At 42.2% G+C, this 17,012-nt stretch overlaps 1 protein-coding gene across 1 annotated transcript in view; it reads right to left on the reverse strand.

Moving 5' to 3' along the window:
• Positions 1–190: 190 nt before the first annotated feature.
• pcsk2 (proprotein convertase subtilisin/kexin type 2) overlaps positions 191–17,012 on the reverse strand; it is an 82,612-nt gene continuing 65,790 nt past the window's right edge. The window contains exon 12 of the mRNA XM_038960884.1: positions 191–808. Within this exon, the coding sequence (XP_038816812.1) occupies positions 322–808 (487 nt within the window). The 3' untranslated portion in view covers positions 191–321. The remainder of the gene's footprint in view (positions 809–17,012) is intronic.

Below are 17,012 nucleotides of genomic sequence, written 5' to 3' on the forward strand. Positions count from 1 at the left end.
ATGAGAGAGAGGAGAGAAAGGGAGGGAGGAGAGAAAGTGTGAGAGAGGGCAAGAGAGGGAGAGGAGAGAAAGTTATTTGGTGAGAGAAAGGGAAAGTGAGAGAAATATAGGAGAGATGAGAGAGGGGGAGTGAGAGAAAGATAGGAGAGATGAGAGAGGGGGAGTGAGAGAAAGATAGGAGAGATGAGAGAGGGGGAGTGAGAGAAAGATAGGAGAGATGAGAGAGGGGGAGTGAGAGTGAGAGAAAGAAATAGAGAGAGAGAGAGAGAGAGTGGCCCGGCATGCTGACCTGACCAGACGGTGTTTAGTTAGCTACGTCAGCTAGTTTTTACTCAGCAGGCTCTTCAGGCTCCTCTCCACCGCCTCATCCAGCTCTTCCTCCAACTCCTCCTTTTTGGACATGGCTAATTTGGACTGGTAGTCACGCACTATCTGGTCTATGTAAGGAGCACTTTGTGTTCCGTGCAGCATGAGGGTCCACTCCTTCAGGACCCCCCTCTGTGGCTCGTTTCCCTGGAAGCCCACCTCCAGGACCCAGGTCCCGCGGGGGTCCTCTCCCCAGGTTTGGGTAGTCATGAAGGGCCACTTGTCGAAGCCCACCTTGGCATCGTCGTCCCGGGGCCTGCGGCTTAGTAGGATGGACTTGGTGCCCATGGGGGAGGTCATGTTGATGTTGAGGTCACCACGGCGACTGCCATTGACGGTGATCACGGCCTGAACATGTTCCAGGTAGCGGACAAAGTTGTCCTTCCCCTGGCAGGAGTCAGTGGAGATGGCCAGGATCAGCTTGTCACCCGACTGGATCTTACTGCAGGGAGAGAGGGTTGGAGGAGAGAGGACAGAGAAGGATTAGGAAGGTGGAGGCAGAAGAAGAGTCAAGAGAGACCCAAAGGGAAATAAGAAAGTGATAAAAGTAGGACAATGATAAGGGACAACAGAAAGAGAGATGGAAAGAGGGATTAACAAGACTTGTGAAAGGGAGAAAGAAGACGAAAGTTCGGAAAGGGAGGGTCAGAGAATGAGAGAAACACCGGGAAATGGAGAAAGGAAAAACAGGACAGAAAGAAATAAAGAAGAAGATGGAGGTAGCAAGAAAAGAGCCTAATATAAAGATGTATTAAGGAAGAGAGAGGAGAGAGAGAGAGAAAAATAGTAACATTATCAGTATTCTGGTCAGCTCCTTGAGAAAGCTGGTGTCCCTGTATCTAATTCAATCTGAGATTTAGCCTGCGGGTGCAGAGTATTTACCATAGCCCAGTCTGTCTAGTTCTGTCTACGCCTCCGCCCTCATATATCCTGCTATTACCTGACCTACTTAGCATAGACCCAGTAGACCCTGATAGAGCACTGGTGGTGCCTCAAATCCTGCTCCCGCACGGCAACACAACAATGACAGAAACAACGCTTTCTTTGCCATTAAATTATTAGAATAAACCGAAGCGTGCAGGCTTTTTGGTTAGACTTAGACTAATATCTTACCTTCCTGCTACCACTATCTTAGTTGGCGATCATTATTAGAGATTGAGATTCACTTGATACATCAAAATAAAGCATTTTTACGTCATTTTTATGTAATTGTATGAACTTAAATACTATAGCTAGTACCTGAAATAACTCATGCATTTCAAAATGCTTTGAGGATGTTTGTCTCAAGGACACATCACTGTTTGTGCCCAAGACAATACCATTACCCTTGCCCAGAGAAACCGGCTGAAAAATACACCTAATATTCTAGCCCTTTTTGAATAAGCAAGAACTGTTATGAAAATGTTAATGACTAGTGTTGAATAATGAATGGAGGAGAATGAGAAAGTGTGTAGCACAGTAGAACTCCATGGAGACGCCCTGAGGCCAGCCACAGGCACTAGGACCACCCTAGAAAGAACAATACTAGGACAGCCTGTCTCCTATTGCCTACTATGTAGTTCTAACAGATATTAATAAATGGATGGATAAACAATCTAGGTCTATTTCAGAAATCTGCCAGTCATCTTCATGATATGTAATTCAGAATAATTTGTCATGTCATGCAAGCTCATGCCATTTATTCTTACTATGCTATGTAATGTTCAGGATTAAAAAGACTTCTGGTTTATTTTCCTTTCAAATATTGAACTTGCATACTACTTAATGTATTTCAAAATGGACTTAGATTAAACAAGAAAAGGACAGAATAACATTTACATAAACTAAATGTCACTCTTTTCAACATTTTTTTTCTCCATCTTGCCCAAAGAAACAGGCTCTACTACACAATCACGCCCACAGCATTTCACTGTTCATCTCTCCAGGATTACAAGGGCCTGCAGTAGCTAGCAAGCTAGCCAACGTTAGCTTGGGTGCTTGACTGCAGTTGTAAGGCCAGAACGCTCAAATCAACCCTACTCCTCGACCCGAACGTCCAGTGTGCACTCCGAGAGCGTAACGGTCTGAATTTACAAACTGACAATCTGACAACACTGAATTTATGAGTGCGCCATATTTCTATTCCATCCTAATGGAAACACAGAGGGTTTTTCATGGAATAGAAACACCATAATATTAATCAAATTAAGTAAGTACCAGTCAAAAGTTTGGACACACCTACTCATTCCAGGATTTTTCTATATTTTTACTATTTTCTACATTTTAGAATAATAGTGAAGACGTCACTACTATGAAATACCACCGGTCTCCCGCGTGCCCCGCACTCTGTAGTACAGACATGGCATGCTCTCCCTTATGTAAGGAATTAGGCACTTTCCCATGTTTACCACGTGTAACAGTAGTCCGTCCCCTCGCCCCGACCCGGGCACAAACCAGGGACCCTCTGCACACATCAACAACAGTCACCCACGAAGCATCGTTACCCATCGCTCCACAAAAGCCGCGGCCCTTGCAGAGCAAAGGCGAACCACTACTTCAAGGTCTCAAAGCGAGTGACGTCACCGATTGAAACGCTATTAGCGCGCACCACCGCTAACTAGCTAGCCATTTCACATCGGTTACACTCACCCCCCTTTCGACCTCCTCCTTTTCCGCAGCAACCAGTGATCCGGGTCAACAGCATCAATGTAACAGTTTAACTTTAGTTCGTCCCCTCGCCCCAACCCGGGCGCGAACCAGGGACCCTCTGCACACATCAACAACAGTCACCCACGAAGCATCGTTACCCAACGCTCCACAAAAGCCGCGGCCCTTGCAGAGCAAGGGGGACCACTACTTCAAGGTCTCAAAGCGAGTGACGTCACCAATTGAAACACTATTAGCGCGCACCCCCGCTAACTAGCTAGCGGTTTCACATCGGTTACACACAGTATGTATTGTAGACTGCACAGTAGCCTAATAAACAAATAAGCACATTTTGTTCATAAAATAATGATAAAAACAAAAAAAAATGTAATACAGATGTTGATTTAGTTATGGATCCATAACAAATTACTATGGGAATAAATATCACTTATTTACAGAAATAGTGGAACAAAGTTGTCTAATGAAGGAAAACAATTTAGAATCCTCCAATCCTGTAGCCTACTCCCGACCTTCACATTGTACAGCGCCATATTTTCCTAACGGAAACCCTGAGGGTTTCATTTTTCGTTTTTCTCTGAATAGACACACCATAATATTAATCAAATTAATTAAGCCAAATTTCTTAAAATCAATCCCATATACTATGTTATTACAAAAAAAAAAAAATGTATTCTCTGGTAACACCAATACGAAATACTATCAAATGCTTCTCAAAGATGCCCTCTGGTGGTCAAACTAGCAGGAACAGAAAATATGTCTAAAAATGAAATGACGTGCCACAGAATGCTGCGGCAACACGCAAGGTGTGCCGCAGTATGACACAACTTTTAAAGGAGGAACTATAGCAACCCAAAGTCATATTGGACCACCTAAGAATTATATTATCTTCCTTCCTATTCAACTCATGGCAGAGAGCTGGTGCAGGGAGATTGCCTTGTCCAGATTGAGGGTCCCATGCCAAAGCCTTAGGAGCAGGGATGTTCTGTTGCTATTCTCTGGTTCAGAGGCACACACAGGAACCCTGCTGACTCCCTGCTTTGTGGTGAGGCGGTGAGGGTGTTAAGAGCTCACTCGGGCAGGGATGGACCACTGGGTAGATAGAGAGATGGGGAAGCTGAGCTGAGGAGAGGACGATGGGGGTAAAGTGGACCTAATGGCATTATTAGCGTCAGGGGCCAAATCTCTGGCCCATTACAGCTCTCTCAGATTAGCACAGCACACAAGAGAGAAGGACAGAGAGATAGGGGGGGGGGGAGAGGGAGAAAGAGAAAGAGAGAAGGAGAAGGAGAGAGGTATGTTCTGGGAAGCACATTGGTAGAATAATATCCTGAGCAGAGAGGTGTGCTGAGGTCTGATGGTGAGGTGGTTAAATTAGTGGTAATTTAGTGGGTCAATGGGATTCAGTACAATACACTGTCATGTGGTTTCATTGAAAACCAGATGGAGTCTGTTACGGCTCTGACCTACAGTTAATGAGTTTTAACAGTGAATTAGCTGAGAGCTTTTCTTGTTTTCTGATAATTCATATGATAGATTATCAACAATACCTTCAAAACTGTTTTTCATAGATGTTATCATAGATAATAATAAATACATTATACGTGTAGATTCATACATGTTTTTTATTCCAATATACCTTTACAATAGAAATACAAATTAATTAAAAGTTCATGTTTAAGGCTACTATGTAATATGTAGATGCTTTGATGTAACTGTATCCTCTAGATCCATAACCCAGAATGCATTTCAGCCAGGTGGCCCAGCTGGGAAGTTAATGAGTCGAACTGTGAACCTCATTGGTGGCCCCTGTCCGCCACCAAAATGTCACCGGATCACATCACATCCTGAGACAGGAGGGATATTGCATTCTGCACTGATATGACAGTACCTATCGTTGAAAAGCAGAATGTGTGTATGTGTGTGTGTCTGTCTGTGCATGTGTGTGCACGAGTACATAATATGTGTTGCTCTGTGTGTGACGGGGCTCATGAATGTGTGCAGAAATCAATTTGTCACCAAAATGATTTTCCTGAACAGCAGGTGCAGCAATCTCATCAGATAATGTGTGAGAATAATGACTCCCTACGGTCATAAACCCCACCACTAGTGCTTCCCACACCTCATCACAACAACGTCACACTTCCTTGTTGTCTCCGTGCTGCTGTGCTGTTTGATGCGTCTTGGGTACCTGCAAACTTTTCGGTTTTTACTTTTAATAACCGTTTAATCCAAACTCTGCATTTAACACATTTACCAACTTTTAGTTTTTTCCTCGCTTCACTTTTTTCATTCTACTTTAGTACCTGGATACCAACAACCGATCCAGGCTACCAAGAGCTCAAATCATAAAACGCTCTCTATAGAACTATTTCCAACATGTGAGTGTGACTACAATTGTTGGCCAGGACATGCTGTAATTGTATGTTTTGTGTTCCCCACGACTACAGACACTGGGGACACGCCCAACACAGCTGTGAGAGGCTACACCAAACGCTACCGCGCAGCCGGACCGGTGCGTAGCAAGGAACAGCCGGCGACCTGCCACTGACAACCGACGTAGCATCACCTGGGGAAATGTTTGTTCCCTTTGATTGTCGCCGCTCAACAGTGAAAACTCCTTTGAATCTGCTGGGGACTCACATGCTATTAAGTGTATAATCTGCGACATGTTCGTAATTGTCACAGGGAAAATGTATTGAACTTGATGCAGCTAAAGAAAGGATTATTACTCTTCATGAAAAAATAAAACATTTGACCAAGCACCTTGAACTGAATAAGGATTCTATGAGACTATCGGCATCTTTAAATGCTTCCAATCAAAACATCCAAGAGGATCATAATGGGACCTTCCTAGACTATGATCAATTTCCGCCAATGCACCCCTCTACTAACCTGAACCAGAAAATGACTGCTCATTGTTCGACTCCAGGTGAGCGTAAATGGATGCGTGTCGAAACCAGAAAGAAGTAGAATAATCGTTCTCGGCATGCCTGCCTTCTTACCCTGCGTCCGGACTTAAGACTTTCAAATCGCTTAGAGCCCCTGTACCAGCTGTCTTCTGCCATGGACTTAGTTCCCTCCATGGCTGTGGCTGCCCCTCCAGCTACCTCTCAGTGTCCTAGTCAATCAATTGTCTGGGCACAGCCTGGTCCACCTTGGCCCCCCTCCGCTAGGTTGTGCTCTCTTGATGCCTTTGGCTGTTGTGGCCTGCACGCAGCTGGCGTCTCAGCAGCTCTCTTCTCAGGTGAGTTCTGTGGCTCTGGCCTCGCAATCTGCTTCGAGACACGGTAGATGCCGGATCATTCTGGCGATTGTGATAGGAGTTTGATGGTGAGGCATATATCTGTACCTGGGGCAAATACTTGGTGTTTTCTTGGGGCAAAAGTTGAGGATATCACCAGGTTGCTTCCCGAGGCTGTGCGTCATTCAGCTGGGGCTGATACTGTCATGGTTCATGTGGGGTTGAATGACATTATGAAGGACAGCTCAGAACAGCTGAAGATGGATTTAAAAGAACTGATTGGGCTACTCCTTGACACCAACAAGATGACGCCGATAGAGATGGTCCTTAGGAAACTGTGCAGCATTTTGTTTTTTCTATGTATTATTTCTTACATTGCTAGCCCAGAAAACCTTAAGTGTTATTACATACAGCCGGGAAGAACTATTGGATATCAGAGAAACATCAACTTTGCCAGCACAACCAGTACTACAACCATGAATACGACTTTCCCAAAGCGGATCCTTTGCCTGCACCTATCAGGGCATTAGAACTGATTCCATAAGCCGACCCAAAACAACGCCGTCGGAGGAGGAGAGGGTGCCGGAACGGTCCTCTAGTGAGGCTTTGGATGCGCGCACACCACCCACAGCTTCCGAGTATATTACACGCTAATGTCCAGTCCCTAGTCAACAAAAGCAAGAGTTGCTTTCCAAAGACATATCTGAGATTGTAACATACTCTGTTTCACGGAGACATGGCTAGCTGGGAACATGCTGTCAGAGTTCGTACAGCCAATGGGATTTGCAGTTCATCACGCCAACAGGAACAAACATCTCTCTGGTAAGAAGAAGGGCGGGGGTGTATGTTTCATGATTAACGACTCATGGTGTAATTGTAGCAAAATAGAAGAACTCAAGTCCTTTTGTATACCTGACCTAGAATTCCTCACAATCAAATGCCGACCGTATTATCTCCCAAGAGAACTCTCCTCGGTTATCGTCACAGCCGTGTATTTCCCCACACAAGCGGATGCCAAGACGGCCATCAAGTAACTTCACTGGACTTTATACAAACTGGAAACCATATATCCTGAGGCTGCATTTATTGTAGATAGGGATTTTAACAAAGCTAATCTGAGAACAAGGCTACCTAAATTCTATCAGCATATTGATTGCAGTACACGAGCGAGTAACACACTCGACCACTGCTACTCCAAATTCCGCGATGCATACAAGTCCCTCACCCACCCTCCTTTTGGCAAATCTGACCATGACTCCATCTTGTTGCTCCCCTCCTATAGGCAGAAACTAAAACAGGAAGCGCCCGTATTTAGGTATATCCAATGCTGGTCTGACCAATCGGATTCCACCCTTCAAGATTGCATTGATCACGTGGACTGGGATATGTTCCAGGTAGCCTCAGGCAATAACATAGACATATACGCTGACTCAGTGAGCGAGTTTATAAGGAAGTGTATAGGAGGTGTTGTACACACTGTGACTAATAAAACCTTCCCTAACTAGAAAATGTGGATTGATGGCAGCATTTGCGCAAAACTGAAAGCACGTACCACTGCATTTAATCATGACAAGGCGACTGGAAACATGAACGAATACAAACAGTGTAGTTATTCCCTCCGGAAGGCAATCAAACAAGGAAAGCGTCAGTATAGAGACAAAGTGGAGTCGCAATTCAACGGCTCTAACATGAGAAGTATGTGGCAGGGTCTACAGACAATCATGGATTACAAAAAGAAAATCAGCCCCGTTGCGGACATCGACGTCTTGCTCCCATACAAATTAAGCAACTTCTTTGCGCGTTTTGAGGACAATACAGTGCCACCGACACGGCCCGCTACCAAAGACTGTGGGCTCTCCTCTGTGGCCGACATGAGTAAAACACTTAAACGTGTTAACCCCGCAAGGCTGTCGGCTCAGACGGCATCCCTAGCGTCCTCAGAGCATGCACAGACCCTGTTCCCAAGAAAGCAAAGGTAACTGAACTAAATGACTATTGCCCCGTAGAACTCACTTCTGTCATCATGAAGTGCTTTGAGAGACTAGTCAAGGATCATATCACCTCCAACCTACCTGTCACCCTAGACCCACTCCAATTTGCTTACCGCCCCAATAGGTCCACAGACGACGCAATCGCCATCACACTGCACACTGCCCTATCCCATTTGGACAAGAGGAATACCTATGTAAGAATGCTGTTCATAGACTACAGCTCAGCATTCAACACCATAGTCCCCTCCAAACTCATCATTAAGCTTGAGACCCTGGGTCTCGACCCCGCCCTGTGCAACAGGGTCCTGGACTTCCGGACGGGCCGCCCCCAGGTGGTGAATGTAGGAAACAACATCTCCACTCCGCTGATCCTCAACACTGGGGCCCCACAAGGGTGCGTTCTCAGCCCTCTCCTGTACTCCCTGTTCACCCACGACTGCATGGCCATTTACGCCTCCAACTCAATCATCAAGTTTGCACATGACACTACAGTGGTAGGCTTGATTACCAACAATAACGAGACAGCCTACAGGAAGGAGTTGAGGGCCCTCGGAGTGTGGTAACAGGAAAAGAACCTCTCACTCAATGTCAGCAAAACAAAAGAGATGATCGTGGACTTCAGGAAACAGCAAAGGGAGCACCCCCCTATCCACATTGACGGGACAGCAGTGGAGAAGGTGGAACGTTTTAAGTTCCTCTGTGTAAATATCACCGGCAAACTGAAATGGTCCACGCACACAGACAGTGTGGTGAAGAAGGCACATCAGCTTCTATCTCAAGGCCATCAGATTGTTAAACAGCCACCACTAGCACAGAGAGGTGGCTGCCTACCTACAGACTTGATATCATCGGCCACTTTAATAAATAAATACATATCTCGCATTACTCATCTCATATTTATATACTGTATCCTTCATTATCTATTCTTTACTATCTATTGCATCTTAGCCGCTCTGTCACTGCTCATCCAAATATTTTATACTTATATATTCTCATCCCATTCCTTTACTAGATTGTGTGTATTAGGTTCAAATCAAATCAAATCAAATTTTATTTGTCACATACACATGGTTAGCAGATGTTAATGCGAGTGTAGCGAAATGCTTGTGCTTCTAGTTCCGACAATGCAGTAATAACCAACGAGTAATCTAACCTAACAATTCCCATTGTGGAATTTGTTAGATATTAGGTTTTGTTGAAGAATTTTTAGATATTACCTGTTAGGTACTGCTGCACTGTCGGAAAGAAAGCTTGTATTATAAGGAGGATGGGATCTACCCAGATCATTTGGGTTCCTGGATCTTTTCACAGCATTATAAGGCTGCGTTGAGACAATGACTTATCAATGACCCAAGTCCAGATAATTGAATCCCTACCATTGTGTCGCTGAGTTATCATAATGCTTCAGCAAATGTACATTATCCTAGGGACATTGGAAGACACAATGTAAGTAACCTAATTTATGTCCCTCTTACTGCCCTGAATGCCTCTGCTGATCCTACAGCTATTGTATGCAGTAATCATGTGCCTATGAACCAGAGTTATACTGTTAACACTGAGGTGGTGTGCGCTAGCAGGAAGTCCACTGTGTGCAGCTCCCTCTGCACAAACATAAATAACCTGAGCATGTCTACCTCTGCTAAGCTTCCAAGTAAAGCAAGAAAAACTATCAAGAATCCCAGAAAAGTGTTACAAATAGCGCACATTAACATATGTAGCTTAAGAAACAAGGTTCATGAAATCAATAATTAGCTAGCAACAGATGACATTCATATTCTGACAATCTCTGAAACTCACTTAGATAATATATTTGATGATACAGTGGTAGCAATACATGTTTATAAGATCTACAGAAAGTATAGAAATGCCAAAGGTGGAGGTGTGGCTGTTTATATTCAGAACCACATTCCTGTAAAGCTTAGAGAGGATATCATGTTAAATACTGTTGAAGTAATATGGCTACAGGTTCACCTGCCTCACCTAAAGCCCATTCTGATGGGAAGCTGCTATAGACCATAAAGTGCTAACAGTCAGTATCTGGATAACATGTGTGAAATGATTGATAATGTATGTGATATTTTCTGAGTGATTTAAATATTGACTGGCTTTCATTAGGCTGTCCCCTCAAGAGAAAGTGTCAAACTGTAACTAGTGCTTGCAACCTGTTTCAGGTTATCAATCAACCTACCAGGGTAGTTGCAAACAGCACAGGAATGAAATCATCAACATGTATTGATCACATCTTTACTAATTCTGCAGAAATTTGTTTGAAAGTAGTATCCAAATCCATTTAATGTAGTGATCACAATATAGTAGTCATATCTATAGGAAAACCAACGTTCCAAAGGCTGCACCTAATATAGTGTATAAGAGGTCATACAATACGTTTTGTAGTGATTGCTATGTTGTTGATGTAAATAATATTTGTTGGTCCGTGGTGTGTAATGAGGAGCAACCAGATGCTGCACTTGAAACATTTATGAAAATGCTTATCCCAGTTACTAATAAGCATGCACCCATGTCTGGCTGTACAACCGATTGGCAAACGTACTGCAAATTGAGAAATCATGTGAGTAAACTGAATAAAAAGAAGAATGAACTAAACTATGAAAGATAAATGATATAAGAAAGATAAATGACAAAGAATGTGTCAGGACCCGGTTACGAACTCGGGTCTCCGGTATGAGAAACAGTCACTTAGTAAGCTGAGCCACTGATAGTCGGCAGAACCCAGAAGAAGAGGCAGAAACAGCAGTACTTGAGACGGTGAATTTAATAAAGTAAAAAGGAAAAGATCTTCAGGAAAAAATATAAATCCACAACGTCAAAAGTAATTCCAAGAGAAAAAATGAAAATCCTCCAAGAAACAAGGAAAATCCACAAAGTGGTAAGAACAGCAGGGAAAAAACAAACCTCAAAAGAATAATAAAAAATAAACAAGAACAAAACCAGAGTACCTCAAGAAAGACCAACAGGAGAAACAAAAGTTCACAGCATGGCTGGGGCTGGGTGCTAACATTCAAACACAGAGCAAAGAACTGAGGAACACTAAAGGTTTAAATACATACAAGGGAAATGAGGCACAGGTGCAAATAATAACTGGAACAAGGGAAAAACAAAAGGGTCAAAAAAGCACAATGGGGGCATCTAGTGACCAAAACCTGAACAATCCTGGCCAAATCCTGACAGAATGATAGTAAAAAGCTTTGGAACAACTTAAATTACATTTTGGGCAAAAAGTCAATCTCTGTGCCACCATTAATTTAATCATATGGCTCATTCATCACAAAACCCACTGATATTGACGACTACTTTAATGATTTTTTCCTGAGCAAGATTAGCTAATAGCTAATTGACATGCCAGCAAAAAACACTGACACAACATATCCAAGTATATCTGACCAAATTATGAAAGACAAGCATTGTAATTTTAAAAGTAAGTGTGGAAGAAGTGAAACAATTATTGTTGTCTATCACCAATGAAAAGCCACCGGGGTCTGACATCTTGGATGGAAAATTACTGAAAATAATAGCGGACGATATTGCCATTGCTATTTGCTATATCTTCAATTTAAGTCTACTAGAAAGTGTGTGCTCTCAGGCCTGGAGGGAAGTAAAAGTTATTTCCATACCAAAGAATAGTAAAGCCCCCTTTACTGGCTCAAATAGCCGACCAATCAGCCTGTTACTAACCCTTAGTAAACTTTTGGAAAAAATATGATGTGTGTAAAATACTTGAATGCTGTACTGATTATGATGAGCTAATGCTAAGGTATTTGCCAGCTATTTGTGGTGCCATGTTTGTTGACATCATACAATGCATTCTGTTTGTCACGTAAGCGTTGTCAGACCAAAGATGTTATAACAAGGGATAGTTCACTTGACTGACTTATGGTGCTTTCAAGACAACTGTGAAATCGGTAAAATCATGACGTCAATGAACTTCAGGTCGAAAATTCGGAGCTTTAGAAAGTTAATGCCAAGTTGGATGACCATTTAAAACAATTTTTCCCAGTCGGAGCTCATTTTTTCCAGAGTTCCCAGTTGTACCTTTGGTACCTCAGGGTTGCCAGCTCAGACGTTTATTTTTATTTAGCGTATAAACTTATTGTGTTTGCCCCCCATTTATTGATAAATCCTACATCATAGTAATATTTCCTGCATCATATCCCCCCACGATATCTTCCCCCATTTCTACCCTCCAAGGACTTGAAACCCTCTCACCAAATTAAATTAACCCCCCCATAAACCGCTCTAAAATGGTTTCATTCCTGTTTTGTTTCGCGCTACGGTTAGGCTAGGCAGTACGCTTGTATTTGATGTGATGATCTGTGAGGTGAAAACATTTGAATGCTTTGTGATTTTAGAACAAGTACATCGACGATTTGTAATATGCTGAAAAGAGGCTAAACTAAATTCATATTTTTCAGGCAATGAGCGCAGCCGTCTTTGACTTTGTTTATTTGTGTCTTATAGTGAATGGAATTCTGAGATTAGGGAGTTTTTGCTTGTCAAACGTAAACAAACATGGCTGCCATCATAAAGAATTTAGCTGCTGTTAGCTTAGCTGACACATATTTATTTTCTATACAACATTATATTAGTATCTTGTGCTCACCAGAGATGTAGTACATTGTAAACTAGTCTAGCTGTTAGGTCGCTAACTTATGTTTCGTTTTTTTGTCAGTGCAACCTGTTATTTAGACTGGTTTATCTTCTTCTTAATAGGGGGCGCCATTTCCACTTTGGGAAGAAATAGTGCCCAAATTAAATGGCCTCGTACTCTGTTCTAGATCATATGATATGCATATTATTATTACTATTGGATAGAAAACACTCTGAAGTTTCTAAAACTGTTTGAATTATATCTGTGAGTAAAACAGAACTCATTTGGCAGGCAAACTTCCAAACAGGAAGTGAAAATTCTGAAATGGGTCTCTGTGAAGGGCTGCTCCTATTCAATTGCCTTGTATTTATGGATATGTATGCACTTCATACGCCTTCCACTAGATGTCAACAGGCAGTAGAACGTTGAATGAGGTGTCTAGCCTGATGTGGGACCGAATGAGAGCTTTTGGAGTGACAGGTCAGCCATATTGGCAGTATTTTGCTGCGCACCTGGGTGCACCATATAGTTTTCTGCAATGCGTTAGGTAGACACGAAGAAATGCTCCGTCTGGGACGTTATTGGATACATATGAGGAAAAACATCCTAAAGATGGATTTTCAACTGAGTTTGACCAGTTTATTCGACTTTTATTATGACTTTTGGAATTTTTCGTTCCATGCGTCAAACTTTCATGGACACGTGAGCCCCACTATGCTAGCCAAAGTTGCTAATTCGACAGAAGAAATGGACATTCTAAAACAAAACAACGATTTATTGTGGAACTAGGACTCCTGGCACTGCATTCTGATGAAAGTTCATCAAAGGTAAGAGAATATTTATGACGTTATTTCGTATTTTTGTTGAATAGGTTGACTCCAACATGGCGGAGAATGGCTGAGCGCTGTCTCAGATTATTGTATGCTGTGCTTTTTACTAAAGTTATTTTTTTTTAAATCTAATACAGCGGTTGCATTAAGAACCAGTGTATCTTTAATTATATGTCCAACATGTATTTTTCAGCAAAGTTTATGATGAGTTTTTCTGTTAGATTACGTGACTCTCCAAAATTTCTCCGGACAATTTGGAGCATTTTTTGATAGCTACAGGATTTGTAGCTATCAATATGCACATTTTCGAACAAAACATAAATGTATTGTATAACATGATGTTATAAGACTGTCATCTGATGAAGTTGTTCAAAGGTTAGTGATTAATTTTATCTCTATTTGTGGGTTTTGTGAAAGCTATCTTTGCGGTGAAAAAATGGCATTGTGTTTTGGGCTATTTTGGTGAGCTAACATAAATATATGTTGTGTTTTCGCTGTAAAACATTTAAAAAATCAGACATGTTGGCTGGATTCACAAGATGCTTATCTTTCATTTGCTGTACAACATGTATTTTTCATAAAAGTTTTATGATGAGTATTTCTGTATTTCACGTTGCTCTCTGTAATTATTCTGGCTGTTTTGGTGCCATTTGTGACTATGGCTGCAATGTAAAACCAGGATTTATAGCTATAAATATGCACATTTTCGAACAAAACATAAATGTATTGTATAACATGATGTCATAAGACTGTCATCTGATGAAGTTGTTCAAAGGTTAGTGATTCATTTTATCTCTATTTGTGGGTTTTGTGAAAGCTATTTTTTTCTCTGTGAAAAAATGGCGTTGTGTGTTGCGCTATTGTGATGAGCTAACATAAATATATGTTGTGTTTTCGCTGTAAAACATTTTAAAAAATCGGACATGTTGGCTGGATTCACAAGATGTTTATCTTTCATTTGCTGTATTGGACTTGTGATTTCATGAAATTATATTATATGATATTCCCTGTGGCGCTAGGCTAGGCTATGCTAGTCAGCGTTTCTGATGAGGAGGATCCCGGATCCGGCAGGGTGATTAAGTAGGTTATGGAATGAGTTTGGCTGTGGATGTCTTCTGTGTAATGCTTGGATAATGAAGTTCGCATTTATCTTTTACAATTAAAGGTCAAATTGAGGAATAAAGTTTAAGACCTTTATTTTCCATCAGTACAAAAAAATATTTAGATGCTGTTCAGACAACAATGGTGTTTAGACGCATTCTTAACAGCACTATCAACAAGGCAGGTCCTACAGGTCCTAGTTTTGTCGCACCTGGACTACTGTTCAGTCGTGTGGTCAGTTGCCACAAAGAGGGACTTAGGAAAATTGCAATTGGCTCAGAACAGGGCAGCACGGCTGGCCCTTGGAGGTACACAGAGAGCTAACATTAATAATATGCATTAATAATATGTCAATATCATCCTGGCTCAAAGTGGATAGAATCCATCACTACTTACTTGTATTTGTGAGAGGTATTGACATGTTGAATGCACCGAGCTGTCTGTTTGAACTACTGGCACAGAGCTCGGACACCCATGCATACCCCACAAGACATGCCACCAGAGGTCTCTTCACAGTCCCCAAGTCCCCAGAACAGACTATGGGAGGTGCACAGTAACTTCATAGATCCATGACTACATGGAACTCTATTCCACATCAAGTAACAGTAAAATTAGATTAAAATAAACAGATACAAATACACCTTATGGAACAGCGGGGACTGTGAAGCAAAACAAACACACTATAACATACGCACTATACACACACATACACATGGATTTTGTGTTTTAGATATGTGTTAGTAGAGTAGGGGCCTGAGGGCACACACTTAATATGTTGTGAAATTTGTTGAAATGTTTTTGAAATTATATAACTTCGTTAATTTTGGCAGCAGCTAATGGGGATCCATAATAAATACAAATACAAATACACAGAGGAGAGGAGAATAGAGGAGAGAAGAGGCTTCTGAAATGAGACACCAGGCGAGATTATAAAACCCAAACCCAGCTGAGCCGAGGCCACTACAACAGCAGGACTGATATTCAGAAGTTCTGACCCAGGTAGCCGGACCAAAACGCACACAGCAGTCAGTGATGTTAAGTAGTGGTGTGTGTGTGTGTGTCTGTGTGCGTGCGTGCGTGCATGCATCTGTGTGTGTGATGTGATACATTCTCCATTATCAGAGGGGCTATCCAGTCCTGATGCTTTGTATTATAATTCATTCACTGTCACAATGGGGACTGCTGCACTTTGATGTAGCACTGGTACTAGATGGAGTCCTGATTGTACTGCGCTGCAGTGCTGATTCAGAGGGGTTGGGTTAAATGTGGAAGACACATTTCAGTTGAATGCATTCAGTTGTACAACTGACTAGGTACCCCCCTTTCCTCTTACCTCATATCAGCCCAAAATAACGTTCTGATCAAAGACCCTCTGCATTTCAAACGATGGCCATGCCACTGTATTTGACTCAAACAACTCACGTATGAGCAGAGCACATTCCACCCACATGTCTATTCACTAGAGGTGTGTGTGTTTGGATGCGTGTGTGAGGGCAGACTCTCTTTGTGTTATCTCTCTGTGCTTATTTAACAAAAGACTTCACTATGCAAGTATCATTTCGGATGCATACGTAAATTCAGTCTGGCCATATCTGTTGAGCACTCGTCTGAGTGTGCCAGAGCGCAGAATAACTGATGCATTTATAAGCGCACAACACCCGTTGAATATGGCCGGTGTCGGTAAACGTCCGCAAAAAACGTAATGAAATTGTTGCCAGCAGCACAGTTACAGCCACCAATGCTCTGGATAACATGAAAACTGCCTAACTAGCTCTGCTAGTGCGAGTAAAATGGTCAGTGGGGTGTTCTCTCAACTGCAGTGTCTAATTTACAGTAGCTATTACAGCAAAAAAATACCATGCAATTGTTTGAGGATAGTGCACAACAACAAACCACTTTTATCAAGGCAACTGGTTTGATACATTCACCTCTGACAGTACATTCAGTAATATTGCTCTGATTTGTCATCCTGACATTATGACCAGACCGAACACGTCGCGTGTGCGAGCGTTGCAAAATAAATATAGAAATCCATGTTATTCAATTATTGCATGCACACTGCTCGCGTACGCCAACGAGCGTCTGCGACGCCAAGGGCTAAAATAGCACTCCTTTCTATTTCTGACGCAGATCGCGCTGCAAGTCCTGCCTCTCCCATCTCCTCATTGGTTTATAGAAGCAGGTACCCACTTGCCATCTCCTCATTGGTTATACCCACGTGGGTGATTGAA

This window comes from Salvelinus namaycush, chromosome 22, assembly GCF_016432855.1.
Source record: "Salvelinus namaycush isolate Seneca chromosome 22, SaNama_1.0, whole genome shotgun sequence".
NCBI classification, from domain to species: Eukaryota; Metazoa; Chordata; class Actinopteri; order Salmoniformes; family Salmonidae; genus Salvelinus; species Salvelinus namaycush.